The sequence below is a fragment of the Arachis duranensis genome, chromosome 3 (genome assembly GCF_000817695.3).
Source record: "Arachis duranensis cultivar V14167 chromosome 3, aradu.V14167.gnm2.J7QH, whole genome shotgun sequence".
Lineage (NCBI taxonomy): Eukaryota > Viridiplantae > Streptophyta > Magnoliopsida > Fabales > Fabaceae > Arachis > Arachis duranensis.
The window spans coordinates 25,195,236-25,211,911 of NC_029774.3; the positions used below are offsets into that span (position 1 = coordinate 25,195,236).

Here is a 16,676-nt window from a genome sequence, read left to right on the forward strand (position 1 = left end):
AGTGCTAGTCTTGGCCTGTGAACAAAAGCCGGCTAGAAAGTATTACAAAGTATACTCAAAATACAATCTTGTTTCTTCAAATTAAAACCTCTAAGAAGGATACACAATTACTTATACAAAAGTGAAAAATAAATATACTAGATATAAAATGCAAAAGAGTCTTTGCTTTCTAAAGAGAATCTGGCACGCTCAATGAGGTACGTCATGTCCTGCATCTAAAAATAATAAAATCCGACAACGGGTGAGAGTTCGAAGGTTTCCAGTAGGGTAATAATTTCAAATAGAGACTATGTAAAAGATATGAACCCGCTAGACAATCCTATACTCCAATCAACATAAGGTTCAAGCCTAGGGTTTTGCTAAACCAAACAAGGAAAACAAACTAAATCTCAACTATTTTTAGTGATCTCTAAATCTCAGTTCTTCCCAATACAAATCATCATCTCTCTATATCATAATTTTCTAAATTCAGTAATTCTATTCAAAACTCAGTTCCAATGGTATCGATTTATTCTCAATGTTTAGTCTTAACCTCTTAAATTGCCAATTCGTTTCCAATGATTAGTTCAATAGTAGCAAACACAAGTAAAGCAATTCAAACACAATCAATAAACCACATCGCATCAAGAACAATCCTCAGCGTCATCATTGCCAGCATAAAGGATCTCTTAGTTATTCAAACATATATAAAATAATACAAAGAATATACAAATAGAGAGAACAGATAAAGCAATTAGCTCAAATAGCAAATAGATACAATTATTCAACAAGGCAAGCCAAATATAAGATGCACATCCAATCAATAGACACAAATACAAATGATGCATCTTTTCCCTACTGGCCATGAGCTCACGTGTCGGTTAAACTGCCAGAACTCGACACACTAGGTAGCTAACCCGAATATCATCTCTCTACACAAAGGGAATCCTCAACCTTCTATAAGGGAATCCTCAACCTTCCAACTAGAGAGATACCATGACGTAACAATAGAGAATCCTCAACCTAACTCGTTCATACCACAGCCAGAAATTAAATCACAGAGAATACTCAACCTTCTCCATTCAATTCTCCGATATAACAAGAGAGAAAATCCTCAACCCCACTTGCCTATCGTAACAAGAGAGGTAATCCTTAACCTTAACTTGTCTATCCGAGTAAGAGAAAGAATCCTCAATCTCAACTTGCCTATTCGTGAGCGGGACAAAACTACCATCCTCACCATGAGTAATCTCAAGCTATCTCTCAAATATTGATGAAAATCTCTTTGAAAATTTATGAAATTTGACCACAAGAAAGCTTATAGCATAGGAGAATATTGTGTATTGAAAAAAAAAGACCAAAATCTATATTTATAGGCCTTCATGCACCTATATATGTTCGGAGTATGTGGAGAAAGCAAATGATTCAAAAACACATACTCTTAGTAGGGTCCGCTGTCCCCAATAACGTATAGGGTCGATTCTCAAAGCTAAAGATTGATCCTCTAGTTCAAATTTGCGTGAAATATAACACTTCAGCACGTGAGGATCGATTATCTAAAATAATATATGGATTGATTCTCTAGTGTTAAATTTTAGCAAATTGAATTTTGAGTTATGGTGGCTTGTGCATGATTGGTTGGGTACTATGCTCCATAATCCATTATAAACAAATTAGGATCATTATGACACGATCTATACTCTCCTTTAATCATGAATTTTCAAAATCATAGGTTAAAAATTATTTTATTTTGATTAAAATATAATTTTAACTTGAGAGATAAATTTGATTTAGCTGACAAGTAAAAACTAAAGTTCTATAATTAAACCTTACTTGTTAGAGTTCTCCTTGTCATATCATTCTCAGTACATGCATGATTTAAAACTTGATGAGTTTGTGCTTGATTTTGATGTAAAAAAAATTTTGTAAAAATTTGTTTTTATCCGTTGCAAAATCATACAAACTTTTTGCATTGAATCTTTGTCCAAACTTTTTTTTCTTTTAAAATTACTCATCAAACTTGATGTTATATCATATAATATATGTGATGCAATTATATTTTCATTTTACCATATAGTCAGACATGAGATTAAATTAAAGTCAAGTAAAAAATTAAATTTATTATTTTTTAAAATACTAGTTATTTCATGCATAAAAATCATATGTTAATATTTATCAAAACACATAAGCATACATATTGTTAGAAAAGGTAAGTGAAAGCAGTAGAGAAAAAGGTTTGTGTGTATTCTAGTTCTATAGAATGATACAATATAAAAGGGTATTTATAGGTGCTAAAAGAATCGTAATAATAAAGACGTAATATTCTATAATAAATATTCAGATATACTAAATAATTATAATGAATGCTAATTGATCCTAATATATTCGGACATCCTCCCTCAAACTCAAGTGACAACTTGAGTTTGAAACTTATTTAAAACAACAAAATAAAAAAATGCATAAACTGGTAGAACGGGTGCAGATGAAACTGTCGGAAGGAAGCACAGATGAAACTGCCGCTGTCTGAAAGAAGCGCAGACAGAACTATCGCTGTCTGAAGGAAGCACAGCCGGAACTGCCAAAAGAAAGCACAGACGGAACTAGCACAAAGAAATACATACGAAACTGCCACAAGAAAACATAGACGAAACTACCGAAAGAGTAGCCAACTGTTGAAAAACTGCTAAAAAGATGGCAAACTGCCGAAAAACTTTTGAAAAAGTGACAAAGTGTAAAGAGATGGCAAACTATCAGAAGGTGATGAAAATGTATGATTTCTCCATGAGAATAAGTAGTGAATGAGCTAATTGGTTAGGTGAGAAAACATCAAAGCATTCAAAGAGAAGGAAAAAAATGGCACGGAAGAAAAATATGAAAAATACAGTGATTTCGCTAGAAGAAAAACAACATATCCTCCTCAACAAGGATACCATGGCTCTGATACCATGTTAGAAAAGGTAAGAGAGAACATTAGAGAAAAAGGTTTGTGTGTATTCTAAATGAAATGATACAATATAAAAGTGTATTATAGGAGCTAAGAGAATCATAATAATAAAGACACAATATTCCATAATAAATATTCAGATATACTAAATAATTCTAATAAATACTAATTGATCCTAAACATTCTGACACATATCATGGTAAGAATAAGAGCATGCATTCAATTATAGTTGCATTTCTACATATAGATGTTCGGAATGAATCAGAAGAGCCTTTCGGTAAAAAACACATGGGTTTTTTGTATTTTCAGAGTGCGAAAGATTGATCCTTAAAGTTAATATAGAGATTGGATACTTTAATATATTCAAATTTAAATTTCAGTATTTTTTTTTTACTTGTGAATCCTCTCCTTTAATATGGAGATCGATCCTCTGGTAGCAAAATACCAAAAATCCAGCTTTCTTAATACTTGAAAAACACAGTTAAAACATTTAAGATCCAACAGACATTTTTATCAAACCAATTTAAAATCAATTAATCTCTACATACAATCCTTTTTTCTATACAAGCCTTACAAGTCCTGGAAATCCTTTATCCCTAAAACGTGCCTCTTCTGGCACGTCTGATCCACGTGCCTCCTCAACAGATTTTTCAATCAATCAACACGTGAATATATAACTTCCTTTTTTGAAAAGATTTTGTTTCCTTTTTCGATTTTCTTCTGCGTTTTCTTGCCTTCTCTCTTCGATCTCTTTCCTGCGTTTCTCTCTGCATTCTCCTTCACCGTTTACGTGCATTTCTCTCTCTGTTCTCTTTTTTATTTTTCTCGATTTCTATTGTTTCTGAAATCAAGCTTTGAAATTATTTTAAAGATAATGGATGATTCAACTTTAGATTGTCAGCTGAACCAGAGCGAAGTGGATTTTGAATTTGAATCCAATAAAGTTTCTGCGGTGTGGTTTAATTCCAGTTAATATTTTTGTTACTTGTTTATGATTTGTGGAGCAGAATAATGTTGTGAACCTTGCTTGTGAAATTTGTTGTTCATTGTTCATTGTTTAAAGTGAATGTAATGTACTAATTCTGATGAATTTTTTGTATTTTATATCAGACTTTAGGGTGTAAATCATAAATATTTTGGTGTACTTTAGGAAAGTTTGGGTGTATTTACAGTTTATGGCTTTTCATCTAATTGAGGGTGAATTGTCTTATTCTTTTAGTTGAATTATTTTAGTTTCTGTTTGATGATGATTTTTGAATCTGATTTTTGTTATTTTTTATGATGGTTTTATAGTTGTATTTGCAATCTATAGTTTATTCTTGTTTTAATATGGTGTATTTTGGACTTTTTTGGGTGTATATGCAACCCCTCTATGATGTTAATGAGCAGTTTGTTCCCAAGGTTGGGATGACTTTTAACACCCTTGAAAATGCTGCAAAATTCTACAAGGATTATTCGAAAGTTACATGTTTTTCTACAAGAGTTTGGAGCACAAATAAGAAGGAAAACAAAATTAAGAATCAATTGATTACATGTAGAAGAGAGGGGAAATGGAAATCGAAAATATCTCCGACAGAGAAGACAAACCCCTCAACAGGATTAAAATATCCCGCAAAAATTTATATACACATATTGAAGGACATCGGTGTTTGGATCATTTCCAAGGTCATGTTGCATCATTCACATCCTTGCTGTGCAAATCAAGCAGAGATGCTTAAACAGCACAAGGAATTAAGCATGTCCGTGCATCGTACAATAGAGAATAACGAGAAAGCCAGAATCAGACCAAGCAAAACTTACCAATCATTTGTGGTAGCAGCCGGGGGTCATCGCAAATTATATTTTATCGAAAAAGATGTGAGAAATTATATCATGAGAGAAGTGCGAAATGTTTCGGAACAAGACGATGCAAAAGAATTCGGAAAATACTTATTAAGAATGAAAGAGAAGAATCAGAATTTCTTTTTTGAGCTCGAACTCGAGGACGATCAGTCGATTAAACTTCATTTTTGGGCGGACGTAAGGAGCAGGGCTGCCTGTGAGTATTTTGGAGATATTATTTCATTCGATACCACCTACAATACAAATAGGTAATATGTTGTTCTGGTTTATGATGCTGAATTAATGTTATTTTATAAATCTGCTGCAAAGGTGTATATTGGATGTTTTTGGGTGTAGAAGGTGATTATTTGGGTGTACTTAACAATTTTAATTCTGTTTTGTCGTAATCTATTTTAGGTATAATCTGGTTTGTGGTTCTTTTGTCGGAGTGAATCACCACGGTCAGTCAACACTTCTGGGATGTACTTTGATGAAAAATGAAGATATTCAATCATTCAAATGGTTATTTGAATGTTGGCTTCATTGCATGGGATGAAATGCTGTGAAAAGGATTCTCACGGATCAATGTGTATCGATACAAAGGGCTATCGAGACTTGTATGCCCACAATAATTCACTGTTGGTGTATTTGGCACATCATGAAGAAGATTCCAAGCAAATTAAACAGCTACAAGGGACACCTAGAAATCGAACAAGAAATGAGCCATGTTGTTTGGAACTCTCATACCAAAGAACCATTTGATAGGAATTAGAATGATTTTCTGATGAAGTGTGGTCTTGTTGACAATAAGTGGCTTTCAGGTGATGTCTTTTAAAATCTGCAACAGAGGTGTAAATTGCATATTTTTGGGTGTATTATAATCTGATTTAGGTATTTTTTGCAGAGCTTTATGAAGACCGTCATATATGGATTCCAATTTATCTCGATCACCACTTCTGGGCTGGGATGAGAAACACACAAAGGAGCGAGAGCATGCATGCCTTTTTTAACAAGTTCATTACGTGGAACAACTCATTCATCCAATTCGTCAAATAATATGATAATTACCTCAAAAGCAAGGAGCCAAGAGAGAGAGAATCAGATGCTGCAGATTTTCACACTGTCATACCATGTGCGACAAAATCCTCAATAGAAGTCCAGTTTCAACAAGTGCACACTCACCAGAAGTTTAGGGAAGTCCAAGCACAATTTAGAGGAAAAGCGAATTGCATCACAAGATCAATGAACTCCCCTCTAAGCTATTTGGTATACGAAGTTATAGAACAAGTCTTCAACTCAACATTCAACAAGTTTGCAGTTACATACGACTCGGTAGCAGCCAAAGTGAAATGCCAGTGCTTATTATTCGAGTCAAGAGGGATATTGGGCCGTCACGCCCTAAGCGTGTTAAGCTTTGAGCGAGTAAACAAAGTGTCACCGAGATATATATTGGAACGATGGAGTAAGAACGTAAAGAGAAGACACACACACACACATCAAGAGTAGCTACGACGAGCCAGTGTTAGAGCCAAGAAGTAAGAGGTTTGACGAATTAGTGTTTCGTTCACAAAATATATGCGAATTTGCATCAGAATCTGAGGAGCTCACAGCGATTTTGCACCACGCCTACGATAACGTCGTGGTTGAGATGCAAGAACTGAAAGCCAAAAGGAATGGGACATGTTCGTTATCTCACGAAGATACTAACTTGGAATCCGTTAACGAGCTTCAAAGCCCTCCAAGGGTGAGAACAAGAGGACGTCCCAAAAATAGATTAGGTTCAAAGTTGGAAAAACAGATTGCAAATGCCTCAAAGAAAAAGAAAACGAAAGCTCTAAGCGAGGTAAAAGTGTTGTTCTTTAAACAGGGGGTAATTGAGTTTTTTCTTTTAATAGTTTTGTTAATTTGTGAGTTTATTTTTTCCAGTTGAACTTTTTTTATGGTGCATCAGTGGTTCAACCAAATTCTAGCCAATATCATGAACATGTTATGAATTATCATTTCAGAGATCTAGCAGCAGGAGATAGGTTTTTGGGTGTATAGTGCCAGTATTTTGGTGTAAAGATCAATTTTTTGGGTGTATTTCTACATGCTCTTGTTTTTGACATTTTCCTTTTTTTTAATATTTTTCATATGCTGCTGTTTGTGTTGAAAATTAGTGTCTTATTTATATTTGATTGTTTTAAATTTACAATACATATACAATCAAATCCTAAAGAGGTTAACAATTGAAATTTCTGAATTCTCATAACCTTGGTTGCTTTTCCATGGAAATATGTGATCACTCAATTTGGGTGTATACCGGTTATATTTTGGTGTATTATTAAAGTAATTCAGGGGTATTAGCACCTTTGGTGTTGTTTTCCTTTATTTTCTTTGAAACTGTAATTGACAGCTTTTGAATACAGCATAGACAGTTTATTTATGCAAAAACAATTAATAATAAGATTGGATTAAATATTCACAAACTTTACAAAAATGGTTCAAACTATTCCAAGACTATACTACATTCAAACTAATCACTGTCAATATCATCTGAATCTATTTGACAATATGGACTTAGCAACACTGCAGATGGCTTGGACAATCTTATTGCTTCGCTTTCCCTAGTGGCTGTATCTTTGTCTCGATTCATCTCATGAAATAGAATCCGCGATACATATTCAGCTCTAAAGTGATCCACCTCTGCCTACAGTTTAAAATAATATTCTTTTACTGAACTCCATTAATTTAGTAAAGTAATAGAGAGTTATATAGTTTTAAACACAATTACTTGTGTCCAATTCTCCTAGTTATATTTCTCCCTTTTAATATTTTGAGACTTGATTATTTCAAGGCATTTCATTACATAAATCGCACAATCATAGCTGAAAACAAAAAACAAAATTAGCAAATTAAAATAGGAAAGCAAGAGAAAACACAATTTTCAGAGAGAAAGATTTATACTCTATTTTTTGCCCTGCAATGTTGATGTATGGCGATTCAATTTCACGATCGTCTTTCTTGAGAGATGCCCCCCGGCATATACCCTCATTTTGGAAATCACATACCCCTAAAAACAAAAAACAAAGCAAAATATAAGAAAGAATAAATTTAATTAATGATTACACCCAAAGGATCCCATACTACACCTTATTTTGAACGGAACTACACCCAAATCCTAAAATACAAATAACAGAATCAACTTACAACAAATTTATTAAGCTCCTTTCTGGGTTCGGAGGGACACGTCTTGTGATGCGGATCAAGGATACACAATTTTTTCTTTCTAACATCAGCCACTCATATCCCCCAATGTTCCGCGTAGCAAACAGGTGCAAATATCTGAAGTATGGCCATATTGAACAGTGTTTTTAGTTTAATTGGCACATAACCAAAGAATTGTGATAAAAAGTTTTAGAAACGAAAACTTACATATGGATGGGATGCCAATTTTTTCTGGTCCAAAAAAAGTATAAATATTTTGTAGTCTTCAATCTTAAACGGCTTTTTTGTTTTTGGTTGTAGGATCTCGCCACCCTTATGATTTCCAATAGCCATGTTCTGCAGCATTTGTGAAACACCAAAAGAAATATTTAATACACCCAACACATCAGACAAATAAGCCCAAAATTGAGTTCAATACACCTTACCACAATAGTAGGGGAGAGACAGTAAATTTCTTCTTCAAATCTTCTAATATTTTGTCTGTTCAGAATCAGATACATAACAGTGACAATTTAGAAAAATAAAAAATCCAAATTAATTACATCAATCAAAAATGCAGTCAGATGTCATAATAAAATCATTAATCTTATTCTAATATTGCCTCAACTTCGATATATGAACTAGCTTTTAGAGACGCGAAGTGGATTTTTTACAATAGCAATGGTTGTTGGGAATCGAGGGTGCACACTAGCTCATACTCATTAGTACCTCCATCCCCGTATGTCTTTACATATGTGACCCAAAGGTAGCACTTTCCTTTCATGTTAGCCGACAATTCCTTCCTCCTTGCAGGGGTTTCAAACTTTTCAAAAATTTAGTCGGCAGGCTGCTTTTTGAGCAGGGGACTTTTAGCCTCTGCAAAGTCCAATGCTGCCTTAACCTTAGCGTTTGCAATTTTCTCCACCAGCTCCTCTAATTCTTCAATTAGTATTGGTGTCTTAAGACCTTTTTCCTTCTCAGATCCTGGTCGCCCCTCTTGAGTTAGCGTTTCTTCTTAACTCGAATCAGTGAAGCCGAGGCTGAATGATGGTGCCGGAAATTGTTTTGGTACATAGGATGCTGTGTTGGCGATCATCATCAACGCAGCAGTAGCTTCAGGGGGTGAATTACTGCGTGTTGACATATAAGATACTATAAGAATAAATAGACGAATGATATCAAAAGAGATTTATATTGTGTAGAACTTACATTTTAGATGTAGCTGGTGGCACTGTGGGTGTGCTTTCAACAGATTTCTAGGGTTGTTGAGTGCTGCAAGGTTAGAGAAAAGGATTCAAATTATTAAAAAAAACAATTATAGCTCAATTCCGATGAGATACACCCAAATAAGAAACAAATACACCCAAATAATAACCAAATACACCCGAATATTATTCCTTACCATTTAATTATTTCTTCGCTAATTTTCTTGCTTGGGGACTTTGGGGGATGGTTCAATTTGCACAGGGCTTGCTGTTGTTGTTTGGGACGGGGGCATGCACACTTGAATCGGAACTCTAAACAAGACAAGAAAAGAAACACAGGCTCTGTTTTTTTAGAACTTACGTAGTTGCATATTTTTCTTTTTTTTCCTGCATTTATTTTCTTGAATAAAACATTAAAGGGATTTTTTTTCTAAAAAAATATATACAGAATTAGAAGCAGATGGTAACAAAAGAATTAAGCAACTAGTATTAGAAACAGAAATTATATGATATCCGTGGATTTGTTTACGCTGCTTTGATCCGTTTGTGCTTGAAACAAAGGATCATTCTCGTGTCCTAAGTTGACCTCCGGCATTCTAAGCATAGAATAAACATCGCTTAGTAAAAATACTATTTAATTAAAATAGGATCTTGAAATTCTATCAAATAAAGTATCTTACGTTTCAGATGAGTCATAGTGACCTTTCGTCGATGGGACCTCAACTTCCTTCATCCTGGGAAAGCAAAAAGAATTATCAGCAACAAAAACACTTTAAAATAAAAAATATACACCCAAATTCAACATACCCCTGTGCAACAGTCTTTTCATTATTTTTCTTCTTTTTTGATTCTCTTAAGAATTCTTCTATTTCTTCAGTTCTTACATCAGTTCTGACAGTACATGCAAAAGAATATGTTAAGAAATAATATTTTGATGATAAAGGGTTAGATAGCTTTATAACGTGTCTTACACATTATAGGATTCAATTTGTTCTTCAGAAGACGAATCCTCAACAATCTGCTTTCTTTTTTTGGATTGCATCCTGGAAATAAAAAACGTTTGAATCAGACAAACACAAAAAAAAATTTATGATAAAATACTCCGGAAAGTAGTGTATACTTTTTGGGTGGAGTCTGAATATTTTTCTTTGATTTTTGTTTAATTATTGGTGACGATTCTTCACTTCTGAAATTAATTTAGAAACACCATGTTAATACATCAAATTTTGATAATAAACAGAAAAGAAAGCAATGCAATCACAATTTCATAATCTTACTCATCATCGGACTCACTTTCACTTTCTAAAGTGGAATCCTCCAAAATCTGTTTTCTTTTTCTGGATACCATTCTGGAGAGCAAACAATCATTAGAAAAAAATACCCTAAAAATAACAAAATACACCCAAAAATATTACTTACTTTTTAGTTGTCCTAGCGGATTATTTCCTTCTTTTTGTAGCTTCCTCTGAGTCTTGTTCAGACTCAGAGGAAAAAGCAAGTTCACTCTCCGACGAATCACTCTCGAATGAACTTAGCTTCTTCTTTTTTTTCTTTCTTTTCTTTTTCTTTCATTTTCTTCAATTTGTTGTTCACTTCCGCCCTCTTGACAATGTCCTGAAACAGTCAAAACATTAATTTACACCATCTACATAAATAAAATACACCCAAATTAGAGAAGGTATTCTGTTCATTTACCATATGGCCATCAATTTCTGCTCTGATCCTTGCAACCAATAGCTCCCTATTCCAATGGCTAACCCAGGGCAGTCCAGGGATTGCTTCTCCTTTTCTTGTATGCATATTTTGTTAGATGAAAATAAACTATCATCAAGGCATAGAGGTAGCCGTCAATCGATTTTTTTTCAAATGGTAATTGGTTATGCCTTTGATGATGAAATTGAGGACATAGCTAGCCCGGTTTCACTTCGTTATGTTTTCCATCCAAATAATTGGAGCTAGGTAGGCAGGAGATACTTTGTTTACCGTAGTTGGCAACAAGAATGCCATCTGAATATAAAGGATGAAAATCCTCTTGAACATTAGGCGATCTTGATTGTTGTCAACACCGATATTCATCATCTGATCGGTCAGATTCTTTAATGTTTTTCCTTGGATCCTTCTAAAAATCTCTTTATTCTCCTTAGAAAGTTTCTTAAAACTCACTTTATTGGGAAATATGTCTCCTATAAAAAAGAAAACAAATTACGCTCCAAATCACTTGAAATACACCCAAATAACAATCATACATACCTAAATTTATTTCTTGATTACATGAGATCAGAATAAGATATTACAAAGAATAGATTACAGAGAATGCAAGTATAGAGGTAATCAATTACCTGATGCATTGAGGCCAAGTGTAGCTCCTATTTTTTGGGTTTAATTTTAAACGAACTGTGCCTTGTGTCCAATTTGTTTTTGTCTAAATTAAAGGAATTAACCAACTCCTTTAACAGTTTGGATGTCACATTCATCGGCGGGATGTGCATGAGACCACCAAATCCTAATTCGCGAATGATGGCCTTCTTTGCCTCGCTCATCTTTTCAAACTTTTTACTCGGTAGTCGTGTGGCACATTTCAAGTCTTTGGTTTGCTGCTTACACTGTATTTTGTCCTCCCTTGAATCTTGCTTGTCATTTTTACTATAAGGAATAAAAAATATTGTTAATAGATAAAAATATTAGCCAAATACCAGCTGCATACACCCAAATACCAGCAACATACACTCAAATAACTACCAGATACACCCAAATACCAGCTCCATACACCCAAATTCAGTCATATACACATTTATTATTTTTTAGATTTAACAATATTATATGAGTTCAAAAGATATTCAAATCAACTAAACATGCATACAATGACACTACAAGCTAATAAAGTACAAGTACAACAGCAGCAGGTACACTTGAATACTCTTGATATATATACCAGACACATACACCTGCATTTTTGTTGAATTACATAATATTATATGAGTTCACAATGATATTTAAAGTCAAAATTTCACTAGAAACACCAGTCAAATTCGAATTCAATGATATACACCAAAAAATTGGCCATATACACCCAAATATGAGTTCACTTGAAATACAATACAAATTTTATATGTATACAAACTCACTTCCAAACATGCAAACATGCACAAAAATAAATGAAAAAGCACGTTAAACCATTTACTAAAAGTACGTAAACCAGTATAATCGACTTGAGCAGTACCTTAATATCTACTTTAAACTAAGAACATATAATGAATCTACTTAATAAAAGAGAAATACAACTATATAATGCTTCGTTTTCAAAATCAGAAAGAGAAATCTGAAAAACCTAGAAGATTAGTGAAACAATACCTTGAATAATGTTTCTTCTTTCTTTTTGGTGTTTTTTTATGGAGATTTTGATGTTTGCTTGTTGATTTCGTCGACTGTTGGCAAAGAGTTTGAAAGTTTAATTTCTTCTGAGTTTTCGAATGTGCGTTGAATGTCGACGGTTGCGGTTTTGATTGAGGAAGAAGAAGAAGAGTCGTTCATAATGGTGAGTAGCGCGCTTTAGAACCTGTTGACTGACGCGCGTGTTTAACACGCTTGAATTAGGTGAAAGTAGTTTTTGTTGAGTTTGGCCCAACTTATAAGACTTGTAAGCGAATAGATTTATATGTGTAGCATAACTGATTTAAAATATATAATTTCTAGAATATTTTAATTTGGTTTAATTAATTTGTGAGAGAAAACTATTTTCATTTTATGATTAAATTCTAAAGTCTTACGATTAATATGTTGAATATTGAACCTTGATTTTGTCACCTTTCTTTCTTTCATTCGAAAATTCATAATAAATAAAATCCCTGAATTTATAAAGCAAATGCTTTTGTTAAAATTCACTTTCATCTTGACGAAATTTTATATATATTGCTGCGTCGTGAAAATTTAAATTCTATTCTTTCATTGTCAAGTAAACTTTTTCACCAAATATTTTATATATACAATTTTAATATACTATCAGTATAAAATAATTTTATATGTGTAACTAATTATATATCGTTATATAATAAAAATAACTATTTTTTATTTAATTCTATAAATAATAACCTAAAAGAATAAATATGTATATAATATGTGTATGTATATGTATATCATGCATTAAATATTTGATTATTTAATTTGTTATTCATCAAAACAAATAATCATAATTTAAAAAAAAATAATTTATACCTTTAATTAGATTAATTTGTGATGTATATAAATATACTATGGCTTATTCAAATGTCTATAAAGTAAGTTTAAAAAATTTAGCTATCGGAAGTCAAAATTCGTATTTGCTCTTATTACATGTGTATATAGTTATATACACTGTACCCCACTGCAAAATTTTGTCATAGGCACTGTGGATATGGATTTATCAAATTCTTTCTCTTCAAAATTTTAGTGTAATTTAGGAAAAGATTAATTTAAATTTATAATAAATTTCAAAATTAATTAATTTTATTGCACAAAATATCTGTGTATTTTACCTTTTAAAATATGAAAACATTATCGAAATTTATAGTTATAAAATGATAAGCAAATAATCAATTTTATCACTTATGAGTATTTTAGCATCAAAATATTTTATATTACATTTAACACAATCATATATATTTTAGTATCTCATTCTCAATAATTGAAACTATATTTTATACACCATGCAATTTACCCGTTTCCGCAGGAGGTAGAGAAGTTATATGATTTAGAAAAGTTGACATAAAGTAGTTAGAGTTGAGTCTATATATATCCATTGCCGCACAACCCACAACTCATATGGTGTATAAGTTAGAAAAGAAAGGAAAAAAAATTTATTGTGATTATTATTAATTTACATACCAGTCTATCATTATCTTCCTTCCTTCCACCTCATCACACCCTCCAATTAATTAAACAGAACCAATCATAATCATTCCTTTAATTTCTTGCACCTTTAATTTGCTTCTATATATACCTATCTATATCCATATATATTCATCTAGATCCTTCTAATTATTCTCATATCATAACTAACCCGTTCCGCACACAATTTCATATAATCAATTCTCCTAATTAGCTTCTGTGTGAGAGAGAGAGAGATCATGGTGAGAAGAGAGTGCCATCCATTGTTGAAGGGAGAGAGAGGAGAGAGAAAATACAGACATGGGTTTTTTGGGTATGAGATGGAATCACTTGCAAGCATATGTGAGGTTGTGATTCCTCCTTTGCCGCCATTGAAGGATGAAGAGGATGAGCTTAATAACAAGGATGTGACCAAGTCCTTCTCCAACATTTCCGCTTCTCAACATCCATACCCTCATGAGGTACATACGTATATTAATAACATAATATTATACCAATATATATACGTATTTGATTACAGTTTTCTTTTTCTTCTTCATCATGTGTTCTTAATTATACTGGGATTTTTTTTAATTTCTTTTGAACTATTTATTAATACTTCATATCTTTGTAAAGCGATATATATTCATTAGTGTGAGTGTGTGACCCACAAAACTAAAATTTCACTATTTGAGCATTAATTAAAATGAAATAAAAAATTTACACGAATACTGATACAGTCTTTATATATATATATAACAATTTCTCTTAATTCTCGAAAAGATTAAAACACTATAAATATACTTATATTTTAAAAGATAAAGAATATAAACCACCAAAAACTGTTTTGTTTAAAATTAAGAAGATATATGAGAGTTTCTTATTTCCCATTTTGTATATTAATTAAATATATTTAATGAAAAATTATCTTATTTTTATTCCACGAAATATATATATATCCTAAATAATTTGAGTAATGTTATGTAGCTAATTATTTTTAGCCAAAATCAATTATTTTTTTAAAAAAATATTTATTTTAAATTCTTTAAAAGATAATTAATTAATATTAATTAACTAAAAATTAAATTTTTATTTTTTTTAAATAATTTTGATTTAAAAAAATTAAATAGAAGTGCATATATAAGAGTTTTAATTTTTCATCATTTTCATGCGCTTCTCTCATTCTGTGCAAGAGGTTGTTACAAGCACAGTGTTCATATATGCAAACTGGGAAAGTCCAAAACTGTGTATACAAGTGGGACCCACGTTGGTTATAACCGATACTCGTACATTTTAAATCCCCTGGTCCCTAGGATTTTGACCGGGCACGCCGCATTTGAAGAGATTTTGGATTTTAATTATCATTTAATAATTTTTACGCCACAAAAGAAAGTTTTTATATTAATAGTTGGAGGTTTTTCTTTGAAAATAATGTAATTATATATGATAATATGTATTGTTCTTAATTAATTCTGTCTTAGTAATACTCTTGGTGTTCCCATTTACAATGTGTTTCATTACAGAGAACATTAGTATTATGTTAGGTAAAAATAATAAAACTCAAGTGATTAGTACTTCATCAAATAATAGTTATGATACCGATAAGAAATGATAGAAAAAATATAATATGATAAATTTAAAAAATATCATATTTTACATCAATATAGTAAAAACTTATATTCATTGCAAATACCCAAATGATTTAATTTCTAGGATATTGGGTAAAAAGTAAAAACATATATATTGTTAAACAAAAATATTTCATGCATAAAAATAAAAGATCAGTTATTAAATTAATATTATATATCTGTATATATTTATAATCAAATATAAAATAGTAAAATAATTAATTTTTTTAATAAGAGTATAACTAAATTCTTTATGAATATTAAATATATATTTTTATAGATTTGGATCCTCTAAAGTTTGAATTTTACTTTAGAGAGTAAAGTGAGATTTTCTATTCTTGAATATTTTTTCTTTTATATTTATTCTTGGTCCCATCTATGAAATCAATGGTGAGAGATTATACTTTACTATTTAGAGTGAAATTCAAACTTTAGAGGATTCAAATCCTATTTTTATATGGTGGTTAACTTTTAATGTTCATGTAACATGATTATTGAATATTAATGAGCATTCGGATAGTTTAAAATCATGCTAGCTATAGTACAGTACATGTTATATGAAGTAAAAATATCTAATGTCTTTTTAGTTACCTTCACAAGAAAGGAAAACAATCATGTGTACGTTGCTTCCAACTTGTAAAACGGCCATTTAATTAAGTAGATGATATGATATGATATGATATGATATGATAACTACAAATCATTAAATTCTATATATTCTATATATTAAATCAATATCAATGTACCTTATTTTTCACTTGGAAGAAATTCCATAACCAATCAATCACCGAGAGACCGTGTTTCAAGTCTAATAGTATCATGTATCTTATTTGAACGTATAAAATTGTGCATTTGATTCTTATTATTTTTCTATCTTACGATTTTTTAATACTTCTAAAAATTAGAGATAAAATTAGGGGTGGTAAAGTGGGTCGATCTGTCTCAACCCGTCCCACCATGTCTAGCCTCACTTTATAAATGGGGCAGATTGGCTCACTTCACCAACTAAAATGGATTTAAAATGCTAGCCCGTTCTATTTTACGACGGATTGGTGGATTGGCGGGTTAACC

At 31.7% G+C, this 16,676-nt stretch overlaps 1 protein-coding gene across 1 annotated transcript in view; it reads left to right on the forward strand.

Moving 5' to 3' along the window:
• The first annotated feature begins 14,115 nt into the window (after nt 1-14,115).
• Nucleotides 14,116-16,676, forward strand: part of LOC107478008 (long-chain-alcohol oxidase FAO1-like) — a 6,462-nt gene continuing 3,901 nt past the window's right edge. The window contains exon 1 of the mRNA XM_016098108.3: nt 14,116-14,459. Coding sequence (XP_015953594.1) covers nt 14,238-14,459 — 222 coding nt within the window. The 5' untranslated portion in view covers nt 14,116-14,237. The remainder of the gene's footprint in view (nt 14,460-16,676) is intronic.